The 21,783-nt window shown below is 44.6% G+C and overlaps 1 protein-coding gene across 1 annotated transcript; it reads right to left on the reverse strand.

Moving 5' to 3' along the window:
* Positions 1-1,872: 1,872 nt before the first annotated feature.
* LOC124545100 (arrestin homolog) lies at positions 1,873-18,418 on the reverse strand. The gene is made up of 8 exons (XM_047123913.1): positions 18,184-18,418; positions 16,185-16,306; positions 14,794-14,925; positions 12,504-12,710; positions 7,962-8,150; positions 7,152-7,340; positions 4,778-4,946; positions 1,873-3,629 (listed from the first exon to the last, which is right to left on the reverse strand). Exons 1-8 carry the CDS (start codon positions 18,401-18,403, stop codon positions 3,481-3,483), a joined length of 1,377 nt encoding a protein of 458 aa, XP_046979869.1. The 5' UTR covers positions 18,404-18,418; the 3' UTR covers positions 1,873-3,480.
* Between the last annotated feature and the right edge of the window lie 3,365 nt (positions 18,419-21,783).

Consider the following 21,783-nt stretch of genomic DNA (forward strand, 5'->3'; position numbering starts at 1 on the left):
ACTGGTTACTTCTTTCGGCCGGGAATACCCTCATTGCCTTTGCTAGTTTGCTCTTCATATCGTCCATGCTTCGTCCGTCATTTATAATTTTGCTTCCAAGATAGTAGAGTTCCTTCTCTTCGTCTACCTCGTGGACCCCAGTTTTGTAATTAAGTTTGTCAGTAATCTCATTTATGGTGCTTTCATGTGTCTTCGGTTTACTTTCAGTCCGTCGTGTGTGTTCATTAGCTACTTCAAACTGCTTAACAGGTCTTGTCACTTTCAGTAACATCAGCGAATCTTATCGGTGATATCATTTCATACTGAATTTTAATCACACTTTTTAACCTTACTTTTATTTCCATAATTGCTTTTTCGTTGTATATGTTGAATAGTAGTGGCATAAGACTATTTCCCTGCCTGTTTCTTGTTGTTCTCTCTTGGTTCTCGTAAATATTGTGTACTACCCGTCTTTCCCTGCAGCTTACACCTAAGTTTCTGAGAACTTTGAACATCTTAAACCACTTTACATTGTCGGGTGCTTTTCCTAGGTCAGCAAATTCTATGAAAGTTTCTTGATTTTTCTTTAGTCTTGCTTTCATTCCAAAGCGCGACATCAGAACTGCCTGTCTGGTAACTTTACCCTTCCAAAGTCCAAACTGATCATCATGTAACTGACCCTCAGTTTTCTTTTTCGTTATTTTTTATATTTTCTTGTCAGCCACATAGTTGTATGAGATGGTAAGCTAATTGTGCGACAGTTTTCCCAATTGTCCGCCCTTGCTCTCTTTCCGTTGTATAGATGATATTCTTTGGAAAAGCCTAATGGACTGTCTCCACACTCATAATTCTAAGAACCAATTTGAATAACCGTTTGGTTGCCACTTCATCCATTATTTTATTTTCCGAAGGAATGTTATTTATACCTTCTGCCTTGTTTGTTTGCAAGTGTTCGAAGCTCTGCTCAAATGGTTCAAATGGCTCTGAGCACTATGGGACTTAACTTCTGAGGTCATCAGTCCCCTAGAATTTAGAACTACTCAAACCTAACTAACCTAAAGACATCACACACATCCATGTCCGAGGCAGGATTCGAACCTGTGACAGTCGCAGTCGCGCGGTTCTAGACCGTAGCGCCTAGAACCGTTCGGCCACTTCGGCCGGCGAAGCTCTGTTAAACTCTTACTTAAATCTGGATATCGACTTCCATTTTTTCCCCCACGTCATCGGACAGTTCTTTAAGTGGTTTCTTTATCATTTATTTTATCATCTCTGTCGTCTTTCTTAAGCTGTAGCATCTGCCACCTCCTTTCCAACTTTATTTGTCCCTTTAATTTTCCTGATATTCAACATCAGAACATTTCGGTTTCCCCACTGCTAATTTTTATTTTCCTTATATATGAAGGTCGTTTACATTGCATGTGCTACAATGTTTCTTATTTCTTCGTTGTAGTTCCCATGTTTCGTGATGTTGTTTTATGTTATATAGGAATTATTCCTCTCCCAACTTTAATTTCTCGCTGGTTATCATTCATGTTGTTACTTCCTATCACAACTGTTTCGAGTTTATGTAATCTTCAGTGAAAGTTTGCGGTCAGCAGTCTGTCCAAGTAATTTCAAATTTTTTTCCAAATGTTGTGTAATTCTGTTTTCTTTACTAAATCTTGTTGTCAATATTTGTGCCATCTTTCAGATCGTCAATTCTTGGCTTTCCTTTTGAAAATAAACATATAAGAAAAGCCGTGATAAGAAAGGCAAAAAATTACTTTCAAGATTTCGTACACGGCACTAAATTTAACATACAGGTGTGATTTCAGTCGATGAAAACCTCAGTACGTGGACTGTAGGATTTGAGTAAAATATCCCTGAATTACCATTCAATAAGACACATTATTTACGTCCAGATGTCATTTTTTTATTCGGTAAACTCCACAAACAATTACAACCCATAATAATACAAAACGATTACAAATCAAGTTCTCAACCAAGGCAAACACAATTTAAAGCCAACAACTGAACGTATAATCAACTTATAGATCAGAAACGAACTTTGTCAGAAATAAACATTAAATGCACTAAACAAAACGTCTGTGTTGTTTCCTAGGTAGTGCAGCTACTTGCTAACTAGTTATTTACATCTTGAGCTATACCTCTTCTGGTGAGAGAATTTCACGATGATGATGATGATGATGATGATGAAAGGGATGGGTGGTCCAACTATTCTGCTCTGCTTATAAGTTACGCTTCAGTTACCTTGAAAGTTTCACTTATTGGGGCATAAATAACGTTTTATTTTCTTTCTGTGTCATTAGACATCTACGATGTTCTCAGGTGCAGTTGGTAAAGTGGGTGCTAAGATGGCAGTAGCTTCCTCAAACGTTATTGTATGCCAAAAATCTCTTTTTTTGCAAATATTTTATTCGACATTTTTCAATTTTTTTGTAAAATTTTGAGAAATATTATATTGCGTTTTACTGCATAGGCTCCGTCTTTTTTTTCGATGACGTACGATTCGGTGTTTTTGTTTTGCTGGCGGCATACACCTTTTTGCCGATTTCTATCAGGTAATTTTACCTTTTTTCTTCCTTCGCGTCGCGCGAAGCCCGTAGCGTGACGTTGGGCTGATAAAAAGTTAGACGCTTTCGTATCGTCACAGCTGACGCGTCCGCATCAAGTCTAAGGGACGGGATGGAGTAATTCTAAAATTCCTATGCCTCTCCCATAACGCTACTATGAAGATAAAAAGCAAATGGCTTCATTGTGGTAACCACCGCTCAAAAGCCACCACAACTCGACACTTGCCTTCTGTTTAAGGGAATACTATCAGGACGGGGTTTCAAAGAATATTTATCGCTTTATTCCTACTGGAGTATTGCGGAGCAGTTTTTTCTGCGCAGCTGGGCGACGGGCGCTGAAAGACAAGCCCATGTACTGTCAAGCCGGGCTCCACGGCGCGTCTCGTTCGGAGCCTACGCGTAAGAGACAGAGGTTTATTCAAAGGAGGATCCGCCCGGCAGAAAGGCCACTCGCGCTAGGTTATACTGCTGCTTTGTACGGAATCGTACCCCGCCGTCGAAATGTCGCTTGTTAATGCTAACAGGTCGCCGCGAGCGTAAAGGTTCCGTGAGCGCTTCCTTTTGTCGTGGGTAACAGTAGCCGGGAATTCTTCCGCCATTCTTCAAGTGCCTCCGAGGAGACAAGTTCCAAAGGGGCGAATCCTCCCGTTTCTTGGCGTCGAGGAGGGATGTGTCAGAGATGAAGCTACTCGTGTAAAGCTACGACTCTGTGCGCTAAAAGTCTGCTACCGTGCTTCCGCCTAAGATCGTGACAAGACAGGTGCGTGTCTTCGTGAATGAGATGATTCCACTAGAGTGCTCCGAGGAAGCGAGTGGAGGATGAGCTTGCGATCGATGAGAACACCTGTGCAGGGGAGGGGAGACGAACCAGCCTAGCGCCGGTGGCTGCGGGGTACGAAGTGCTAACTAGAAATCAAGTCGCCGCTTATTCGGGCTCGTTGAGCCTGAGGCGGGCGAAGTCCTCGAAGACGATGTTGTCGTCGTCGTCGGCTGCGTAGCATGAGTTCTCGTAGCGCGTGCGCTCGATGCTCTTCATCTTCTTGATGGCCTGAGCCTTCTCGCGTTCAGCGGTGCCTGCGCAGGAGGGAAAAAAAAAGACATACCGTAAGCAGACCACTCCTGTTTAACGTAATGATTAAAACTTTAGGCAAAAGTGTGTCACTGAATAAGAACAACAATGGAAAGTGTCATGCACTCGTAAATAGTAGGTACACTACTGGCCATTAAAATTGCTACACCACCAAGTTGACGTGCTACAGACGCGAAAGTTCACCGACAGGAAGAAGATGCTGTGATATGCAAATGATTAGCTTTTCAGAGCATTCACACAAGGTGCCAATCTAGTCACATGGAAACCTACAGTTTAGTCCAATTCACAAAAACTAAGAAAACAAGCAGAGGTCAAAAACAGATTAAATGCCAACAAGATAATTGTAGTCTCAGATATTAATCGAAATCTGAACGTTTCCACAGGCCATAATACGCTGGCACGAAGCCAAAGGTTTGGAAAATTGTAAATGAATTATGTTAAAAGTTGGGAATTGCTATGGGCGCCGTTGTAATAATGCAAACGACACCCGCAGAGAATCTGCAGCGATGTGCTTTCGCACGTTGTATATTACGCGATCATTTGGCCATCTCATATAAATAAAGTGACATATCGGATGCTGTGGCATCAATCAACAGTTATTTAACTTACGTTTGGATGTACATAGTAATTGCATCTTCCTTATGTTTATTATAGACCAGAAATAATCATTAATATATGTTCAGTTACTAATTTATACCTGGATTCATAACTCTACGATTTAGTGACCCGGATTCCATAAGTAAATAAAGCTGTCATCAACCCAACATTGGACTGAAGACCACAGTACTTTGCTGGGCAAGATCCTGTTGGAGGTCAAAGGTGAGCGAAGTAATAAGTAAAAACCAAACATCCTATGACTGAGCATAGAAAGAATTAACTGCTTTCCCTCGGTGCTTGTAATAGCCGATAACATCACTGTAACGTCATATAGTTCAGTAGATAATTGTAGAGCCATCAAAGCATACGTCATCGCACGACTGCAGAGCTAATCATCTTAAAGCTTGGACAGTAGATGAGAATATCTTAAACCGAAGCAAACAGTCGGTAGGCTGCACGTTAATGACTGCCCGACCCTTGTATTGGCCACATTTAACGCAGATATGAGAGATGAGAGGAGTTCCCTCCGGCTTACCTGGAGCTGGGTGCAACAGCTTGAAAGGCACGTCGGTCTGGAGTTCGCCGCCCAGGGTGCCACAGTTGAGCTTGACGCGCAGGGAGTACGAGATGACGATACCGATGGCGTCTGTGGTGTTCTTGCCCTCGCTGACCAGTGTGGAAGACGCCAGGTTCACGTCGTCGTCCTGTGGAAAGTACAGCCCAACTCCGTCAGGGCGCCGAAACAGTCCTGTAGCTGCTTACATTGGTTGACCGACAAGTTAGTATCTGGTGACACTCTTTTCAGATCTTCCCCCCCCCCTCTGGCATCATACTTAACATGAAATATTCAATGAGACCACAAGTCCGGCAATAAGTGTCATTGTTGTTGTTGTGGTCTTCAGTCCTGAGACTGGTTTGATGCAGCTCTCCATGCTACTCTATCCTGTGCAAGCTTCTTCATCTCTCAGTACCTACTGCAACCTACATCCTTCTGAATCTGCTTAGTGTATTCATCTCTTGGTCTCCCTCTACGATTTTCACCCTCCACGCTGCCCTCCAATGCTAAATTTGTGGTCCCTTGATGCCTCAAAACATGTCCTACCAACCGATCCCTTCTTCTAGTCAAGTTGTGCCACAAACTTCTCTTCTCCCCAATCCTATTCAATACCTCCTCATTAATTACGTGATCTACCCACCTTATCTTCAGCATTCTTCTGTAGCACCACATTTCGAAAGCTTCTATTCTCTTAAAGCTGCATTTCCTCGGGAAAAATTGTGGCTGTAGTTTCCCCTTGCTTTCAGCCGTTCGCAGTACCAGCACAGCAAGGCCGTGTTGGTTAATGTTACAAGGCCATATCAGTCAATCATCCAGACTGTTGTCCCTGCAACTACTGAAAAGGCTGCTGCCCCTCTTCAGGAACCACACGTTTGTCTGGCCTCTCAACAGATACCCCTCCATTGTGGTTGCACCTACGGTACGGCCATTTGTATCGCTGAGGCACGCAAGCCTCCCCACCAACGGCAAGGTCCATGGTCCAAGGGGGGATAAGTGTCATATAATGTCAATACTTCGTGTGTCATAACAGCCCCTCCTATTAAAGCATCCTAAATGCATTATCTTCACGTGCTTATTTTCCCAATATGATTGTCTGCTTCAGAATTCCACAACAGACAGTGTTACAAAAGTGGTAGCTACGAAAATCCTGTATGATTACCCCACTCTATCCAAGAACCAGTTCATCCCAGACCGCCATCCCTGCTTTTAGACACCAAAACAGAACACGGCCTAGTCCCAGTATTTCTCAGTCAGAGATAGAGGCCAATACCACAGTCATTAAAACAGAAAAGTGATTTTAATTTGGACTAAGACCCTCTTATCTGTGAGTTTAAAGATCTCAGACATTGGAAATTGGTCAATATGACGAAATCCTCATCCTCCCCCACAATTACCATTCTGTGAAAGTAACTTTGTTACTGTGGTCTTCAGGCTCGAGACGGATTAGATGCAACCCTCCACGCTAGTCTATCCCTGCAAGCGTCTTAATTTGTGCTTAACTACTGCCTCCTATATCCTCTTGAACCTTCTTATCTCAGTCAAGCGTCTTCTCTCCCACAACTTCTCAAACTCTGATCTCCCACTACAATTTTAACTTCTCAAACTTCCTTCCATTACCAAATTGACAATTCTTTGATGTCCCAGTGTATGAGCTACCCCCTCGTTTTACTCTCGCTGTGCTATAAATTTTTTCCCAAATTCGGTTCAGTACCTACTCATTAGTTATTGCATCTGTTCATCTAATCTTCAACCTGTAGCCCATATTTCAAGCACTTATGTTCTCTTCTTGTTCATCGTCCACGTTTCATTTTCGCACAAGGCTGCACTACAGATTAATACTCTCCAACAAGAATTTATATTCAATGTTAACAAGTTTCACTTTTCCAAAAAACGCCTCTCGTGATATTGCCAGACTGAGTTTTATATCCTCTCTACTTCGGACGTCGTCAGTTATTTTGCTGCCAAATAAAAGACTTTTAGTGTCTCTTTATCTAATCTACTTCCCATCATCACCTGATTTGTTGCAACTCTGTTCCATTACTCTTGTGTTACTTTTGTTGATTTTCATCCTATAACCTCTTTTCAAGACATTATCCATCCCCTTCACTTGAACCTCCTTTGCCATCTCTGACAGGATCACAATGTCATTGACAAACGTAAAAGTCGAAAATCAGATGAAACCCAAAATGTTTCATTTGGAGCTGATATCTACACCCCGCTTACGCTGCGTTACACGATTCTTGAAACAGGCAATGAAAAAAAGTCACGAACTGTGACAGTCTCAATGTACCTTCGTGATTTTGTCGTCCGTGTATTGGCCATACGAGATGTGACATTGTGGGAACTCACTCACCTTGAGGTATCCGTCGAGCGCGATGCCGTACCGGTCCTTGTTGCTGGCGGCGCAGGGTACCAAGTAGAAGACTTTGGTGAAGGAGGCTCCGGGCGTGATGGGGCAGCCCTCGCGAGTTTCCAAGCTGGCCACGTGTCGCGAAAACTGCGCGTTCACCATCGTCACCTCGCAGTGCTGCACCACGTACACCTGCCGCGCACACCACAAACAGATGCGTCACCATGCAGGCCTCGAGTACAAGGTGGGTGATGAGAAGTTTTTGGCATTTGAAGGAAATGTCATGAGGAAGACCTTTGATACAGGGCGAGATACGGTTTGCTGGAGATGAAAGGACCAGGAATGGCACGAACTGATGCAGCAACACCGTCCATGAAATGAAAGGATGTAAGTTTGTATGGGCAGAACATGTGCTTCACAAGTCTGAACACGAAAAGTAGTGCTGGGGGAAGACCCAATGGAAGCCTCTGTTTCACAGACACGGGAAGTGGTGTATGGATGAAATCGTGAGATGCCTACGCAGCTGGGGTTGAACAGAACTAGATGCAAAATGCTCCCTGGAGGCAACGTCGACAACCATAGAGCTGAGACATGATGTATAGTCGATTAATAGGAGCATTACATCTCAGAAATGGTTAAATTACGCATTGCTAGACCAAGACAAACATACGAGAGTCGCAATGGAAAATGAAAGTGAAATCAACGTATGTAATGAAGGCATCGCTTCAGTATGATTCCTGTGTTGACGAGGATAGCAGGTATCACCAACTTACCTCATGGATCAACAAGGAGGGAGGGAGTCGACGTACGTACCTTGATGTTCTTGACGGTCTTCCTGGAGTTGTTATTGATAATGATGTTGGCTGCGAGCTTCTCGCCGTGGTAGTAGATCTCGCGGTCGAGTGTGACCTCCAGGTTGATCTTGCCCTGGGAGAAGGTGAAGCCCTTGCTAACCAGGGAGCTGGGAAGACGGCGGCCGCGGGTCGGTGGCGCGTATTGCAGCTGTGGGGATAAAACAACACACCACATGACTCTCTTGTGCTCTGTCCTAGGCACCTGTCACATAATAATGCCGAGAAACATACGACAACTCAAGGCCCCCCAGTACTTGTCACGTCGTGTTGCTAGAACCATGTGATCTCCCCCGATCAAGGAAACAAGGAAGATTAAAATTTAACAGTCCATCGACGGAGGCTTCATCACCCTAAGGTACGAGTTCAGATTGGGGAAAGATGCGGAGGGACATAAGATCGTGTCCTTTCCAAACCAAATATCGGGTCATTTACGTTCAGCGATTTTGGGAAACCACAGAAAACCTAAATCATAGCCGCCAAACGGGAATTTGAACGATTGTGCTCCAGCAGGGGAGTCCAGTGTTCTACCGCTGCGTCATTTCACTTATAGTCAGTAGTATCCTCAAGAGAGCTACACGCAGTGTAATTACTGTAGTTGACCACGTAAAGTAGCTTATGCCATGTAGTAACCGAAACCATTTTGCCTAACACTTCAGATTCTACTCAGTATTATGATATTTCAGTTTGCAGCACACCTTTCCATGCTATCACCAGTCAGCATTTTACGTCCTCTTTCCTTATGGCAATATCACTCATTTCGCCTCCGAAATAACGAAATTCATCTAATACCTTTTAGCGACCCGTCCGGATAACCGAGTAAGTTAACATGCCACTTCAGAGAGGCGAACCCGTCCCGGATCGACTTCTCCTCGCTAATTACCGACGAGGGCTGGTGAGCTGGCCAGCCTGGTTGTGGTTTTCAGGCGGTTTCTCACATGCAACTAGGTGAATACTGGGATGGTACCCTCTTCCCGTCTCAGATACACGCTACGCAAACACATAGAAAAATATTCTCACACTTCAACATGAGATTTACTCCAGATGCAGACAGATGGCGTACACAAATTCCATCCCAGGTAGAGTGTTGGCGTGGGGAAGGACACGCAGCCACCAACTGTCACCAGCATGAATCGACAAATTTACATTTCCCTTGTTTTAGGTTCGTTGATATTGATATTATACCCTTTTCAAGGTACTATTCTTTCTTCGATAAGGAAAGAAGCTAAAGTATGAATTAAAATTTGTGCCAACTTTGGGACTTGAACCCGCGTCACCTGCTTACTAGGCAGATGTATTATCCACTACACCACCCTGCTATTGTGGCGATCACAGCTACACGGACTACCTCAGTCCAATGCCCTCCCTAACACAAACTTCAATTCACACCTCAGCCCATCTTGATTTTCCCCTCCTTTTCTCCAAAAAAACGTAATTCCATCAGACCATCTTTTCTGTTCAACTGATCATCCTTTTCTTTAGCCGTATATATATTAGCTCTGCGGGTCCTCAGGCTACATAATGCTGTAGTTTCACTTTCAGACGAGTCACAGTACCAACATTGTAAGGGCATGTCGGCAAATGTTACATGGCCGGATTAGTCAGTCGTCCACACTGTTACTCCTGGAACTACTGAAAAAGCTGCTTAACTTCTCAAGGACCATATGTTGCTCTGCAACTCCACTGATACGATCCGATGTGTTATAGCTGCCTGTATGCCGAGGTGGGCAACTTTCCCCCCCCCCCCCCCCCCCCCCCGACCCTCCCAAGGCAGCAGTATCCATTGTTGGTGGGGAGACTTTTCCTTAGAACTGGAGTCATTCTGGACTTACAAATTTGTGGGAGTAAATAAAGTGCCAGGCCTACTTATTAGTAGATATACAAGAAATGCTTTTGCAATTGCGAATATGGACGACTATCAGCTGTATGTTAGAATGACGGACTGGAACTTGAACCTGGATTTCCAGCTTTATGCGAGTTGTCGCCTTCGCCGCTTCGGCTGCCCGTGCACGAATCACGGCCGGACCTGAACTTCCATATGTCTTCATCTATGTGTCATAACCTGCACTCGTATATCACGAATACTAACGTTCGGGAAGGACATATCTGTTGAGAGTAGAGGGCCGGGTATTGGAGAATAAATACGAAATAGCAGTGCCTGTGATGTTAAGGAGTTGCTTCATACATTCATGCATGCCCGAATCAACATTGCATTGTACTTTTCAATGACACAGGCACTGCTATTTTCGTATTAGTAGATAGTCGGACCTGTTGTACTGTTTGTTATCGTAGTCCATCCCAAAGACCAGTATGATGCCGTTCTCCACACTAGTTTACCCTGTGCAAGTCTCTTCATCTCTGCTTACCTACTGCAATCAACATCAACTTTTATCTCTCCCTCCGCTATTTCCACTCCCCACACCTCCCTCCATTACCCAGCTGGCTATTCATTGATGCCTGGTGATGTGTTTTAACGACCAATACAGTCCGCCTCCTTGGCGTTTCCGCCTACCACGCAGGGGGACCGGGTTCGATTCCCGGCAGGGGACTGAGTGTTTTGTGTCCTTCATTATCAGTGACCTGCAAGTCGCCGGATTGGCGTAAGCTGTAAAGGCAATACGGCGGCCGAACTCCCCCGCATGGGGCCTCCCTGCCAACAATGCCCTACGATCACTTCCATTTTTTTTTTACGACCAATACCTTCTTCCGGTCAAATCACCCCATAAATTTCTTCTCTCATCATTTCCATTTAGAACTTCCTCATTACCCATATCAACTTCGGCGGTCTTCTGTAGCACGATTTTTCAAAAGCTTCCATTCCTACCTTTCTCTTCCATACAAGGCTTCACTCTGAGTAGCCTACCAGCAGGTTGAAGCATCACATTTGGTTCCTCCCTAGAATCTGTAGGACCCGACCGACTCCAGCTGTGACTCATCTGTGGTATATTCGAAGCCACCCAGCAACGTGTTTGTGTTCTTCGAAGTGCTGAGCGCTACACGGAGAGCCAGTTGGCACTCAAGTGGGCTTCTCCCCTGGTGCCCGGCTCACCTGGTTGCTCTTGCTCTTGTTGCGCACGTACAGGGCGGAGCTCTTGTAGTGGTTCTGCAGCTGCGAGCGGGCGCCGTAAGCGTGGCGCTCGGACACGTTGCTCATGAAGAACATGGCGCCGCGCCGCGCCGGCCCAGCCGACAGCCGCGATGGTTCGTGGCCGTGGTCGGAGCGTCGGCGGCTGTCTGGCCTCAGACGCGCCGCCCGCTGCTATTTAAACCGTCCGCGGTGGCTTCTTTCCGGCAGAAAGCCCATTTCTCACCCGCAAAATTCCTTCTCTTATCCAATTACAGCGGATTGGGGCCAACCAAATTTTTTGGGCATCGCACGGTTTCCTAGTTGCTAGCTTTTCCACTTTAGGGGAAACATTTTCAGTATTTTTACGTTCGTCTGGTGTCCCTTAAACGAAATCGGCTGTTGCGACATACATTGGTTACAGAAAAACGAAAGAAAAGAGAGCTCCAGGAATTTGAGCCGTAAAAATGTTCTCGGAAGTTTGACGATAAGAACTTGTCACATATTCGCTGACTTAGTCTTGCTTGATCAGTAGAACTGCGGTGTATTTTAAAATGTTTTAAAATCGCCTGTGGATAAAAGATTGCTATATCAGTCTCTTCGTTAGTGGCATATCCTCTGTTGTCTTCGTTCAATATCTAATCCAGTACTCTTCTCTACACGCAGCGGTCCTTTGCTGTTATCGGATCATATAAAAACTCCCTTCCACCAGTTTGCACACAGATTATGAATACAGGAAATACTGCATATGTTACGTTGCAGATATAATTTTTATTGCTCTTCCTCTTTATCAATTTATCTTTTTTTAATTTTTGACTTTTTCATCCTCTTTTCTAATTTTTCCATTTTCTTCAGTTTTTCTCTTCTTTCAAATTTTATCATTTTTGGAGCTTTTCCCCTCTTCGAAAGTTTCTCTTTTTCTGTTTTCCTGTTTTTCTCTATTTTTCACACACTCACTCACTCACTCTCTCTCTCTCTCTCTCTCTCTCTCTCTCTCTCTCTATATATATATATATATATATATATATATATATATATATATATATATATATATATCCTGTATGTTTGTGTATTATTGGTGCCAAATGGACGCTAATTTTACCACGGTTGTGCACTGAGATGCGGTACCTTGGAAAATGGAGGACGTTTCTGCATTACACCGGTGTTACGTCATCAGATGAGGTAATTCGAGTGAAATTTTGTGTGTGTAGGGGAGGGGGGGGGGACAGTGTTATCTGAAGGTTTTCTATCATTTACGATTTGACGATGACGACATGGCGGTGTGCTGTACAAATATCGAGTGATTCCCCCCTCCTTAGCGGAGCACCTCTAACTGCCCCAATTGTCGAGGTTCTGGGCAAGTTTTCCTTTGGGGAGTTAAGTGAGACACTTTGTAGAGTTATGGACCGCTGGTTGAGGACGCTGGGCCGTCGAACTTACCTTCTTGATGGCGAGAGTGACGGCGGATCGCTTGTGGCCCTTCTCCTCGGCGTGGTCGGCAACCCAGGTCTTGACTGAGTACTCGACTCCCAGAGGCTTGCCCTGGTCGTCGTCTCCCGGCTGTAGTGTCACGGAGGACGGCGACGACGCCGGGAAGTGGAAGGTGAACGGGAACGCGTTCGGGCCCAGCTTCTTCATGAGGCGCTCCTGCAGACACACCAGCGAGCATCTGGAGAGGGCGTGCCAAAAGTGCTGGTCGAGGAAGCGAGGAAACGTCAGCGATGGCAGGAGAATGGAGAGGGGTTTCAGTTGCCTACATCTCTCCCTACATCTGTACTCCACAAACCAATTTGCGTTATCTGGCGGAGGGTACTTCATGTGCCACACTCACTTTTTGCCTTTGCGGTTCTAGCCCACTGTTGGTCAGCTGCCGTGCGAAATTGAATCTCTCTAATGATCTTTCTGCGAGCAGTATGTTGGCTGCCTCTTGTAGGAAAATGTGCTTTCGGAATTTCAACAGTAAACCAGAGTGTAATGCACAATTCCTCTCTTGTAGCGTCTGCCAACGGAGTTGAACGAGCACCTTTCTGAAGCCACCGCGCTCACTAAACGAAATAGTGGGGAAACGCGCAGTTCTCCTTTATTTCTTTACTAATTTCACTGTCGATCTTAAGCAGTATGGACCTACTGATAAGAATTGGTCGAACGAGGGTTTGTAAGCCACCCGCACCGCGTGTGGACCATACTTCCTGGAGATTCTTCCGATGACTCTCTACCTGGCATCGCCTTTTGTACGACTAGTTTTATGTGGTCATACCGCCTTAAATCGGTCCTTGCATATCACAGCAGATGTTTAATGGGTGTGGCTGTTTCCAGGGATTGTTCGGCAATCATGTAATCAAATATACCGGGTCTTCCCCCCTATTTACACGCAATATGCGTCAGTCCTCTGCAGCTCTTCCTGCATTTCGCTACAGTTTTTTTTTAGGATTGGGGCTTCTCTGTACGCAACATCATCATCCGCGAAGAGACTCATGGGATTTCCGACGTTATCCATTAGCTCATTTTTATCTATGTTTAGAGAAATAGTGGTCCTACACTGAAGCAAACTAATGCGTGGTGTAGTTGCATGAAGGTACACCGCCGTCTTAAACCCTGCTCTCGGGATTCAGATATCGAGGTGCATGTCGCACAAGCAATATACATTTTTGTACTTGATTATTTCTCGGCGTGTGCAAAATTCTTCGACTACATCAGGGTTATTACAACAATTCCGGACTCTTCAAAGTTACGCGAAGCTGAGGAATTGTGGCTGCTTCAGGTGATTTATAGAGTTCTATTCCAATGAAACCTCGTTTCCTTGAAGCTTTATTTTTCATTATTTTTCGATGTTTATCTCATGTAAGTATAATCGATTTCAAGAAAATATTGTTTCAACTGCAGGTGTCTCTTTTCAAGGAATGCGCTTGTAATGCGTCTGTCACATAACTGGGAAATTCGTGTGAAACATCCTGTATTCCCTACGTGAAACGAAATGACTACTGGACACACAGACGTGATAAGAATGCGTTTCAGCGAGAACGTAGTAGTGCCGCCTCTACAGGTGCTGCATCCAGCTACCGAACTCTTACTTTTTTCTCTTAGACTGTCACAGTAATGGCCAATTATCTACACCGCTACAAACATCACACTTCATTACCAAATCAATTTTCTAGATCGAGAAAACTCATTTCTGTATTTAAAAGTTACGAAAGAATTTTTCAACTTAATGCTGTCCATTGTTTCTCAGATAAAGAGTTGCTAAGGCAAAAACATGACAACATCATTTACGAACATCTACATATGTCTCCGAAAAGCGCTTCTTGAAATAAATATCATATTCACAACGGCCGTTATGGCTCGACCGTTCCACAGAAAGGAGTCTTTGTAATTTGTATGGGAGACCTTTGTCTTGAGAACCTTGTAAAAGTGTTATTAACATCTGTGACATACTGAATCCGTCTGTACTTAGAATTATTGGGCAGTTATACAATTTATGAGGGATATTTGAAGAATACTTTGTAGTTATTAGCTTGAAATTTTCCAAATGAAAAATAGTCCACCAGGACTGGCGGTGCACGGATTTTGCTCCAGTACTGAATCTACATGAAGGCAGAAATGAACAGTTGTTGTGGCGGATACTTACAGCAGTCCGGTTGGGAGAGAGAAAGGTGGTAAAATGTGTGGATCATTAATCTGATTCTCGTTGATCGTCAGCTGGACGTCGGGATATGGAAAATGCGAGGCTCACCTGGATTGGTGTGAGCTCCATTTTCTCCTTTGGCTGCGGTACAATTTGTTCCTTGGCGAGAACCATCTCTTTGGTGAACTTGAGGCCCATAACCTCGTCCTCTTCGCGTCCATATCGGTAGGTCGTCGTCAGCTGCACAGAGGAAATTAATCGATTCAGATCGATGGACATTCATCCGTTAGAACAACAAATAAACATTAGTGGTTACTTGAGGACTGTCAAACAGCTCGAAAAGCCAAACCTCTAGTCTGGAAAAGCCAATGCCGTGTAACTTAAGGATGTGGCGGGAGGAAGTTTACCATTCATCGACTGAGAAATCTTCTCCCATTTTTTTCTTTTGACAAGTCTTATAATAAATACTCAACCGAGCAATTCTAGCAATAACATGAAAAGCACCAAGACACTGGGATTCTTGGCGTGTAACTAATTCCTGCGTAGACTATTGTTTCATGTTACTCCGCTGCGGAAGATAAAACATCCTGAATCATCTTGTGTTTATCTTAAGTTTTTCTTGCGGTGACTTGCCGATAATGATTGCAAGCATCGTAGGGAAATCTCACTCAATTACGCCGTCTGTTGTAATTGACAACAGTGGGAAATCCCTAACTTCGTGCAGTTAAATTCGTAGTAATGATCTGCAGCTGTTGTTACAAGAACAACGCGAATGTTTACATGCCGCTGATCTGTTCATGCAACTATTTTTACTAAAAACGAAGGGATCGTAACACCATTATAATGGGCCGTTACAGGTACAGCAGCCTCGAACCTGAATGGTTAGCTGTTCCTTCAATTACGAGCGTCTTATCTTCCTAGCGTCAGTTAATTCCCGCAATGAAGTTACTGCCATCCTTACGAGCAACAAAATGTTATTCAAATGTGTGTGAAATCTTATGGGACTTAACTGCTAAGGTCATCAGTCCCTGAGCTTACACACTACTTAGCCTAAATTATCCTAAGGACAAACACACACACCCACGCCCGAGGGAGGACTCGAACCTCCGCCGGGATCAGCCGTACAGTCTATGACTGCTGCGCCCCCGACCGCTCGGCTAATCCCGCGCGGCAGAATGTTATTGAACCTGAATGGTTAGCTGTTCCTCCAATGACGAGCGTCTTATCTCCCTAGCGTCAATTAATTCCCGCAGTGAAGTTACTGCCATCGTTACGAGCAACAAAATGTTATTGAACCGAATGAAAAGGAAAAACTACATTACATATTATAGCGCTCTGAACTGTTTATGTTTATGTAGTAGATTCCACGTTACCTCCAAGGCAGGCCTGATACTGTTACTGTATTTGAAGAAATTAACCAGCGAATTGATTGCACCGGATGAGGAATAAAGATTTTCTTCTTAATTTCAAGTTCTCAGGAATGATGTTTGTGTACTTACCTGGCCAAAGACCTTCCTGCCCCTGAGGTAGTCATTGTCGACGACAACAATGCCATCGATGGGGTCGACATGGTCTAGGTGGTCGATGAAGTCCCGTTTGCCAAGGTACACGGTGACCTTGCCTGAAAAACAGAAAAGAAAGGCATGTCCGAATAATCTCTCCTCTCCTCGACGAAGTTCTATACAAAGCTCAACCCTGTGTGCTTACAATAGACTATATCTGTTCACTTCATTAAACAAAGATGGAGAGAATGACATTCATTCGCGCTTAGATCTTAGTTTCTGTGAATGAGTGCTTGGCTTTCGTCTTGCTATCCAAGATCAGAAATTCCCTTATAGTTTTCTTGACAGTCAATGCCTACTGTACTGTGTCTCTAAATGAGATCTCTGGAGCTGTTCGAGCATGTACTGCGCGAACTGATAATCTGACAGAAGCATATATAGAAATCAGTGTCACTGGCGTGTATTCTTAAAATAAGTGCTCTAAGAAAGCGAGTAAGGTTTTCGGTGCTGCCATTAAATAAAGAACGAATGATGTACTGCAGTAAGTTTCAGTTTACATAAGAAAATGCAGCCGAGCGTGAACTGTAAATGTTCAAATGGTTCAAATGGCTCTGAGCACTATGCGACTCAACTGCTGAGGTCATCAGTCGCCTAGAACTTAGAACTAATTCAACCTAACTAACCTAAGGACAGCACACAACACCCAGCCATCACGAGGCAGAGAAAATCCCTGACCCGGCCGGGAATCGAACCCGGGAACCCGGGCGTGGGAAGCGAGAACGCTACCGCACGACCACGAGATGCGGGCAACTGTAAATGTTCATCATTCATTTGTGACTTAAGAAATGCTGGATTGCAGTTTTGTAAGAGAAAACATATACGAGTCGATTTACTTGCTCTATATCTGGACTTCAGTGCATTTTTTTTTTTAGCTAGGAAAAATACTTTTATCAAATGAACCTATATTGTTCCAGAGACCTTTTCAAGTATCGAACATCTATAATGTATACATGCAGACTGAAGCGGTGAATGAAAATCTGTGCCAAGGTTGGGATTCGAACCCTGGTCTCTTGCTAAATAGGCATATGCGACAACCACTACGCCACCCTGGCACAGTGGCTTTACACAACTATACAGACTATCCTAGCACGCCTTGCTCCTCATTCCAACCCACAAGTAGGCTGAATGGGAATTTGGATAGAAGAGGGAGGCATGCTAGCGTGGTCCGTGCTGTCGTGGAAAGTCACTGTGCCAGGCTGACATAATGGTTGGCGATCTGCCTAGTTAGCAGGAGACTTGGGTTCGAATCCCGGCCTTGGTACAGATTGGCATTCGCCGCTTGAGTGTGCATACGTACATCAAAAATACTTTTATTTACGAAGGCTCATGTGCTAGGTTATTTAAACGGATAAGACGGGACAAAACTTCATGTTAACTTCCCCATCTAGCGCTGAATATCTGCAATGACTGTACTAGCACGACTTCCGATTCAGTGTTCTTGCACCTACATTCGTACAGTTTCGCCGATGGCTTCCCCACACTTCATAGTAAAAAAATCACAAAGAAGGGGAGAAACAAATAATTCGAGCATATTTGCGATCGAACCCAAGAACTTCGTTTCAATAAACAGTCTTGTTAAACACTGAGCCACACAAACCATTCTCTAAAGAAATTATACTGAGTTTCCCGAGCTCTTTCTTAAATAAAGAAAAAAAAGTTTTCATTTGTCTCCAGCTTCAGCAACTGACTCGTTTCAAATGGCTCGAGTAGACCTAAAATGAAGCTGTCACATCCAAAAGCTGAATGAGTACGCAAGAAACAGTAGCGAATGTGATTTTTTTTCTTAGTTTACAGGGAACGGCATACAGATTTCCCGATCAGTTTTATCGAATGACTGATTTCCTGAGTTGATATGAGGCGAAAGGAATGAAGTTTTCTCGCACGTTTTAGATGCAAATGTCGTCGCGTCCGAAAAACAACGAGTCATTTTACTCACCATTAGGGGTGGTCTTTTTGAAGACCTTTACAGCGACGACGTACACGACGAAGAGTAGAGGTATCATGTCTGTCTGTCGGTTGCTGCTGCTGCTGCTGCTGCTGCTGCTTCTGCTGGTGGCGGCTGCTGTGTCGTTGAGCAGAGAGACCAAAGAGGTTGTTGATGTAGGATGATGTTCCCACCAGAAGTGAGGGCGGCGTGTGCAAGCCGTCGGCGGCATATATAGTGGGGCAGCGAGGGTTTCTGGCGGCGCTAACAGGATGACGGCCGCAAACGGGATCAGCGCTAACCGGATGAAGGCGAGGGATGGGTCAGCGCCGGGCTTCCGCCACACGGCCGCGCCTCAGGCAGCCACAGGGCAGCCGACGTCGCCCACAGCCTCTGCTGCGAGCGTCTATAGAGCAGTGATGGTCAAACTGCGGCCCGTGCGTCGCATGCCGCCCGAATAAAGTATTCGCTGATCAGCGGTTGTCAGCCGTATATTAGGCACACCTGCCTAATATCGTGTAGGGCCCCCACGAGCACGCAGAAGCGCAGCAACATTACGTAGCATGGACCCGACTAATGTCTGAAGTAGTGCTGGAGAGAACTGACACCATGAAACCTGCAGCGCCGTCCATAAATTCGTAAGAGTACGAGAGGGTGGAGATCTCTTCTGAACAGCACGTTGTAAGGCATCCCAGATATACTCAATAATATTCATGTCTGGGAAGTCTGGAGGCCACCGGGAGTGTTTAAACTCAAAAGAGTGTCCGTGGAGCCACTCTGTAGCAATTCTGGACATGTGGGGTGTCGCATTGTCCAGCTCGAATTGCCCAAGTACGTCGGAATGCACAATGGACATGAACGGATGCAGGTGATCAGGCAGGATGTTTACGTACGTGTCACCTGTCAGAGTCGTATCTAGATGTATAATGGGTTCCATATCACTCCCAAGAGCACATTACAGAGCCTCCACCAGCTTGAACTGTCCCCTGCTGACATGCAGGGTCCAGGGATTCGTGAGATTGTCTCCATACCCGTACCCGTCCATCCGCTCAATACGGCCGGCTATTGTGGCCGATTGGTTCTAGGCGCTACAGTCTGGAACCGCGCGACCGTGGCGTTCGCAGGTTCGAATCCTGCCTCGGGCATGGATGTGTGTGATGTCCTTAGGTTAGTTAGGTTTAAGTAGTTCTAAGTTCTAGGGGACTGATGACCTCAGATGTTAAGTCCTATAGTGCTCAGAGCCATTTGAACCGCTCAATACAATTTGAAACGAGAATCGTCCGACCAGGCAACAGTCCAATGTCGGTGCTGACGGGCGCAAGCGAGACGTAAAGCTTTGTGTCGTGCGGTCATCAAAGATACACAAGTGGGCCTTCGGCTCCGAAAGCCCATATCGATCGTGTTTCGTTGAATGGTTCGCACACTGACACTTGTTGATGGCCTAGCATTGAAATCTGCAGCAATTTGCGGAAAGGTTGCACTTCTGTGACGTTGACCGATTCTCTTCAGTCGTCGTTGGTCCCGTTCTTCCAGAACCTTTTTCCGGCCGCAGCGATGTTGGAGATTTGATATTTTACGGGATTCCTGGTATTAACGGTATGCTCGTGTAATGGTCGTACGGGAAAATCCTCACCTCATCGCTATCTCGGAGATGCTGTGTCCCATAATTCGTGCACCGACTATAACACTACGTTCAAACTCATTTAAATCTTGATACATGCCATTGTAGCAGCAGTAACCGATCTAACAACTGTGTTAGACCTTGTTGTATTACATAGGCGTCGTCGATTGCAGCGACGTATTCTGCCTATTTACATATCTCTTTATTTGAATACGCATGCCTATACCAGTTTCTTTGGTGGTTCAGTGTAATACGGTTCTAGCGACTAACAGTACAATCCAGAAACGGCAGCTAACATTAAAAGCCTCTTAAGAGTGCATTTTTCTTGTACACTGACGAATAAAAATAGTTACGGAGACAGTAATATTTTAATATGTGCTGAAATTTAATTTTTCATGATGAATAAATCCGCTCCAGATGTACTTGGCAAATCCTTTATTGGGATACATCGTACACACGAGCCGGGTTTCGCGATATAAATCCCATCTTCACGCGCTCGGTTGTATACGAGAAAGTCGTACCAGTCATGTAAAAAATCCAGCGAATTTATCAAATAGCATGCGGGAACCCGTGCGGCTGAGATATTAAAAGGTTTTGTGATTCAACCAGTCTGTTGAACAGGTCTTGCTGATTTTCCATGATATGCGGCGGTCCGGGCTCACTCGCTTACCCGTTGTAGTACTGGTTGACTCAGAGACCCTTTTCATACCACACACGCACGCTACTTGATAAATTTGCTTGGTATCTTACATGACTGGTACGATTTTCTCGTACGCAATCAAGCGCCTGAAAATGGGATTTACACACCAAAGCCCGGGCCGCGTGTACGACTGTATAAAAAAATGAGATTTGTCAAGTTCAACAGGAGCGGGTTTATTCCATAGGGGAAAAGAATTATCAGCAGTTGTGGATGTCCGGCAAACGAATTGTCAGGATCAGGATAGTATGTAGCGCGGTCACTGCAGGGTTTATACACATGGTAGGGGGGAATTTATTTTATCGTTTGTCTTTTCCAATGGTGACCATCCACGCGCATGTGCTTATAGCACCGATCTGCTGCTTTGTATAAATGTCAAACAGAAGTAACATGGATCCGTGAACGCGCGTTATATAGACTACCACCTTCAAATGCGGTACATGTTCGAAGCAAGTAATACGAAATCAAATTACATCTCTTGTAATACATTGCAATGAGTAAAAGAAAAAGACATTAAAAAGTTTAGTAGACTTTTCTAATCGTGTCTTTTACTGCAGTTACTGTTACTCATTAATACAACTCACTAATTTTTGTATGTTAACAATTAACAGTAAGATCGACAGGCAAAGGCGTGGTAAAGTGGCCAGGCCGGGTGAACTGGCATTACATATTTTCTGCTCTGAACAATGCTGCTGCCTGCAGAGAAGTGGTCAACCTACTTCTGATATACATCTCTGTTAGTGGGATGGACAGAGGAAGCTTATTCCGTTATTTTTCAGTACAATCTCTTTCCTTGTGTCATATGACGTAAGAGAAGTCATTTGTGTTATTCTTGTGTGAAGAGTAGGAATTCGTACAAAATCAATGTTTAAACATCGTCTTTTGGCCTGAAAATGTGCTTCCTTGTTATTTATTTCAGTTCGATAGTTTCTCCTGTGGATCACTAATGCCGACATGGCTCCCGATCCTGAAAAGTGTCCATACTACTAGTCGAGGAAAGGGGGCCGAGGTGTTCACACCAGTAAGACTTAGTTACTCCCATACACCACACAACATATTACAGATGAGACTGACTTTTGCATCCTTTTATATATGCAAAGCCGTCATCACCCACTGTGACAATTTTAAATTAATAAAGTTATATTATTTAAAACCACCTCCCTTCTGTTACAGATGACCTAAAACAAAAGTCAGATCAAAGCAGTGTGCCGCAGTCCTTTGGTTTTCTTTGAGATAGTAGGGCGTGAAGTAGATGCGTAGAAATGTGCCCGGAAATCAGAACAATAAACGTGGC

Source organism: Schistocerca americana, chromosome 8, assembly GCF_021461395.2.
Source record: "Schistocerca americana isolate TAMUIC-IGC-003095 chromosome 8, iqSchAmer2.1, whole genome shotgun sequence".
Classification (NCBI taxonomy): Eukaryota; Metazoa; Arthropoda; class Insecta; order Orthoptera; family Acrididae; genus Schistocerca; species Schistocerca americana.

Bases quoted from the DNA above. Each gene is read 5' to 3' on its own strand.
- LOC124545100 (XM_047123913.1), bottom strand. From the start codon at position 18,403: ATGCCGCCGACGGCTTGCACACGCCGCCCTCACTTCTGGTGGGAACAT. The intron at 14,926-16,184 runs GTAAGTACACAA...TCCTCTGTGCAG, and splicing joins GCAGGAAGGTCTTTGGCCAG to CTGACGACGACCTACCGATA. The intron at 7,341-7,961 runs GTACGTACGTCG...TGTGCGCGGCAG, and splicing joins AGACCGTCAAGAACATCAAG to GTGTACGTGGTGCAGCACTG.